Genomic DNA, 4,885 nt, shown 5'->3' on the forward strand with positions numbered 1-4,885 from the left:
TGTCGACAGGTTTGGAATTTTATCTTTGAAACGCCACACTTTTCTTTAAAATCGCTTTATTAGTTCTCGTGCAATAAGCGTTTTTGTGAAGCTCTAAAAATTACAACTACAACATTTGAACATAGCCCCCATACCTTAAGGTAAGACGTATTCTACGTCAAAAGCAAAATAAGGCACTAAAAAAGACAGAAAATACGAAGAACTATCAAAAAATACATTTATTTTAGAAATGTTTATATTACAAGTAAAAAGAGAAAAACTATGAACTAGTTTCATTATATGAATAATTTTGCGCTCGACGTAAGTTGATAAAAGTGGAGCCAAATTTAAATATGGAATGTTTGAAACGTTCATATTATCAGGAATAAGGGCGTTTTCCTCGCCCTTTACAATTTTATCCACACCCCATTATTGTCTCCAAGCCTACGTTAGCTGAGAAAACGGCTTTGAATTTTTCCAACACCAATTTGGCAAGAGGTCCCTGTGCTTCTATAAGCCGCACGGACATGTGTATATTTTTTAATCTTAAAAAAAAAATTATAAATGCTATAATCACATTTTTAAAGGTAGAAAAGGCAAAAAAGGCAAATATCTTAAAAAACGCAAAAAAAAGGCTACATCAAATGTGTATGTATGGAATCAGGGAAAGCTAAATCGTGGTCATTCGAATCGAATAATCGAATATACTCTATCTCTTTAGCAGAAAAAAGGCAATTTCCATAAAATCCAGTAACTTAAATAAAAAAAAATATACCACGAAAAATATATACGAAAAACGACACTGAAGATGGCACAACGCCGAAACCGGTTTGTCTCCAAACCAAATTTGACAAGGGATGACGGAAATTCGTTCCATAATACATCATACACCCACCCTGTCGGAAACAACAACAACCAAAAAGGAAAAAAATATACCCTTATATTTCTATTTCTAAAAAATTTCGGTTACAGTGTTTACAAAAATTTGTACTTGTATTTTACTAACCTTCAGGAATAGATTCCATTTGGTTTTGTTGGATTTGCTTTACTCAAAGTACTTTCACACGTTTATAACTTTTCCCTTTGAATCTACCATAATTTTTTGCTTAAATAGGCAAAGGCCACATTTCGACTAAAAACAAAACGGGGAATTGAAGTGGAGGACGTTCTCTTCTTAGAGGATCTCTTTAGCCTATTTCATGATGAAAAAGCCCTATCTAGAATTTTTTCCAATTTTGGCCGCAAATTGTTTTTCCAATTTTGGCCGCACTTTTGGATTTCGCCCGCATTGTGTATTGTTCAAAAAAGCGTTAGAAAGTAAATGAAATTTTGCGCTGAGAGTTTCTCAAATACTTCCATTATTTTTCCAGCAGTATCCTCCGCTTTGCCTACAATCTGCACCAGACAAAATGTGTTGGCCAGTAAAAACTCTATTTGTCTACTAACTTTCAGTAAATTTAGGCTTTCGCCCTCAACAAGATATAATTACGTAGCTTAATAGAGTTCCATTGTGGTTGGAGGTCGTTTCTCCTCTCTTGTCAATACAACTCCCATATACCTATCAAAAACCAAAGGTACAGCGCTGAAAAGCAGCCTTATTGTGGCTAAGGTCCGCCAGCGCCGTTCGGTGTTCTGTGCAAAATTCGCCTGTGAGATAAAATGGGCCTTTTTTTTTGTAATTCACAGCTATACAGGCTGTATCAGTTAAACCTCAATTCTGACGTCATGGTCTAATTTAGAGTCTTTTATTCGAATGCCATTTTGTGGTTTAGATTGTTAAGAAAAAAATCTTTTTGGATGAAGCATCGGAACTTAGTACTGCCTACTAAGCAGTAAGTGCATGGAAAAATAAGCTTTAAATCTTCTGCTGCTGTTAGAAAGTTAAATATGTAAGGCGTGTAGAATTAATTGGACAACTGACAAATTTAAACATTTTCATATATTTTTACGCGAAAAAAACTATTACAAGAATTTGTCACTGATATGGAGAGCCGTATGTATGCGAAGATTAAGATTTAAAGATTTTTGAATTTTTTTTAAAAAGTTGCTGGTCACAACTTTCCCCCTCTAACTTTCTCCGAACTTGGCTTAAATTTTAAGCTGAAAATGGCATATATCTAAAACCTTCAATATATTTTATATATTTTTATATTTTTAATTACGCGAACAGTTGTATACCAACAGAGCTGAAATGCGTTCATTGGTTTACGTCGAGAATGAAGATGAACCAACTTACTAAACTTGCCTACATATGTATGTATGTAGGTAAATATGGATGAGCATGCGTTTACTCGCAAGTGGGAATTTGCACACATCCACTTCAATAGCCATCTAATGGGAACAAAGAATTTTCATTCATAGAAAAAGTGTTCACCAGACGTTGAGGCAAACTAATGAAAGGCTAATGGACACTGAAGCAGAAAATAAAATAATACTCTTATATAAAAATATTCGCGGACTGTAAAATAAAATTAATAATCAAAACAAAACAAAGCGCTTCTCGGGCAGCATGAAGTCAAAAGTGATTGCAAAATTTTCTAGAAAAAAATCGAAATTCGATACACGAAAACACAACGAAAGAAGCAACAACATTTAAATTTACAAACGAAATTGCGCTGCCAATAAATTGGAACGATAACCTCTGACCCATTGCCGAGAGTACATATGTATGTACATATGTATGTATGTATGTATGTATGTATGTATGTATGTATGTATGTAAGTGCGTGTTTGTGTGTGTGTATGTGATCGCTGTACCAGCGTATCAAAAAAACCAATCAATATATGTACTTAAATGCAAATCAAAGAGACGACCGAAACCAAAATGAAAATGAAACTAAACGCAGAAACAAAAATGAAATTTAAAAAAAAAAAATTTACACCAATGGACAAATAAAATCTAGAAAACAGGCCAACAACAATAACAAATGTAAGTGCAAGTTCAGCGCAAATGAAAGAGTAAACAAAGCTTAGAGGAGCAAACAACTGATAAGCGCGCAAAAAATGCTGTCATACAATGTAGCGAAATGAAAACAAAGTGAACGCTGAACTTAAATTGAGTGGTGAGATTAAAAATTCCAAGCTGAGCTGAGCTGGTGCATGCAAATTATATATACAAACTTATGTGTGTACGTATGTACATATGCGCAATATGTATGTAAATGTATGCAAATATCGAGCTCCAACTGCTAAAAAGGCGTAAGCGAATATTAAAAAAAAAAATAATTTTTGATGCAGAACAGCATTTAGATGCTAGAAACATTTCTGCATCAAAGAAAAAAAAAATAGTAAATATTCACTTACGTCTTTTTGACAGTTAGGGCTCGATATGTGCATAGAAGAATCATTTGACATATACACACGTAATCATTTTTGTAAGCCTTGATAAGTCTTTTAAATTGGACTGAGCGTTCCAAAAGAGCGTTTCAAAGGTATATTCTCCCTCTTGAACATTGTTGCCAGGTTGATATTTGGTCGTCATTTGGGCGATTTTTAATTGTCATGACGAGTTGATTATTTCGACAAGCAAATGCCAATTATCCTTTAACTTTAAAACCAGTTTACGCGAACAGCTAAAAATTGCATCCATGCACGTTGACCTTTCCTAATAAAATTGGTGAAAAAAAGTCCGCTTTCCAAAGTTGGTGCGAGTTTTTATCAAGTCGATTTTTCGTTCTCGATTTTTTTTTTACTTCTTCAGAATTTTACTGGGCACAAATATCCTGAACCCAAACTAAAAGACTATTGCAATTCTAAGACTTTTGGAAAAATTTTCCCTTCTCAATGCAATTAAACATATTTTTGTTATTAGTAATTTGGATAATTCGTAAAAAGTTAACTAGTTATATTTTGTATTATTTTCGTATAACAATCACCATATATTTATTTTAATATTTTGTGTTGGCGATTTTTCAATGCAAAAGACGATTTGCGAGAACCAATTTGACCATTACTCACTTCAACAACCTGGCAACACTGCGCTTGAGTTGACTTGTGCTCACTCAATTTCAAGCGCCGCTCAAGACTTCAAACGCTCCAACACTTGGCTGCTCAGCTCAGTTCTTAATTGAGTTTCGCTATGTTTTGTTCACGACAAAGTGCGCTTTTGCAAATTTTTGTTCTACTTGCTGGCGATCTGGTGTTGTTGCTCCTTTACAGCACTACCGCCGATGCGTATTCCGGTCTGATACCGCCCGATCCAGGTGTGAAAAGTGTAAAAAGAAAGTTTAAAATAAAATATCAAATGATAAAAAATATGGAAAATACTGGTATTCCAAAAAAAAAAAAACTATAAAAAGAACAAAAAACATAAATAATTTTGTATGAACTATACAAAATTAAAATAAATAATTTTTTGCATAAATTCGTATGGCCCTTTTACTAGATAATGCCAAAAATTATAAAACAAGCGCCAATATAATCCAAGAAAAAAATAAATAAATTTAAAATTTATGCTGCTTAAGTTTATGCTTTTTGCATAAATTTCAGTGCTCTTTTTCCTATATAAAAAAAACAACACACGCACAAATATCAGAAAAACACAAAAAAATACTATGAAAATTTTACACCTGATTTTAGAAAATAATTCTAATAAATTTCAGTGCTCTTTTTCCTGTATAAAAAAAAAACACATGTACAAAAATCAGAAAAAAACAAAAAAAAAACTATTAAAATTTTATACCTCATTTTAGAAAATGATTCTTTCTAAAAATTACTTTGCCCTTATTTTTGCTAGATAATCCCGGTAAATGTGTTTATCGCGGCGATGAGCTCAAGCTGGGCGTAAATTTGGGCATTGCACCGTGTCAGCGCCTCACCTGCCATGAGAATGGTTCCATACTAATTGAAGGGTAAGTGAGTGGTAATGGAAAATGGAAATACCTTTGTAAGAAGTTTACACTGGTGA

General features: G+C 33.3%; 2 protein-coding genes across 13 annotated transcripts in view; both read left to right on the forward strand.

Moving 5' to 3' along the window:
- Positions 1-4,885, forward strand: part of LOC118748464 (amyloid-beta-like protein) — a 237,948-nt gene that overhangs the window by 218,004 nt on the left and 15,059 nt on the right. The window lies entirely within an intron of this gene.
- On the forward strand, positions 4,027-4,853 carry LOC118748467. Its single transcript, XM_036482925.1, has 2 exons — positions 4,027-4,181; positions 4,715-4,853. The coding sequence occupies exons 1-2, from the start codon at positions 4,058-4,060 to the stop codon at positions 4,831-4,833; spliced, it is 243 nt and encodes an 80-aa protein (XP_036338818.1). The 5' UTR covers positions 4,027-4,057; the 3' UTR covers positions 4,834-4,853.

The sequence above is a fragment of the Rhagoletis pomonella genome, unplaced genomic scaffold, assembly GCF_013731165.1.
Source record: "Rhagoletis pomonella isolate Grant_MI unplaced genomic scaffold, Rhpom_1.0 Rhpom_scaffold_00013, whole genome shotgun sequence".
Taxonomy (NCBI): Eukaryota; Metazoa; Arthropoda; class Insecta; order Diptera; family Tephritidae; genus Rhagoletis; species Rhagoletis pomonella.

Bases quoted from the DNA above. Each gene is read 5' to 3' on its own strand.
- LOC118748467 (XM_036482925.1), top strand. From the start codon at position 4,058: ATGTTTTGTTCACGACAAAGTGCGCTTTTGCAAATTTTTGTTCTACTT. The intron at 4,182-4,714 runs GTGTGAAAAGTG...TATTTTTGCTAG, and splicing joins TCTGATACCGCCCGATCCAG to ATAATCCCGGTAAATGTGTT.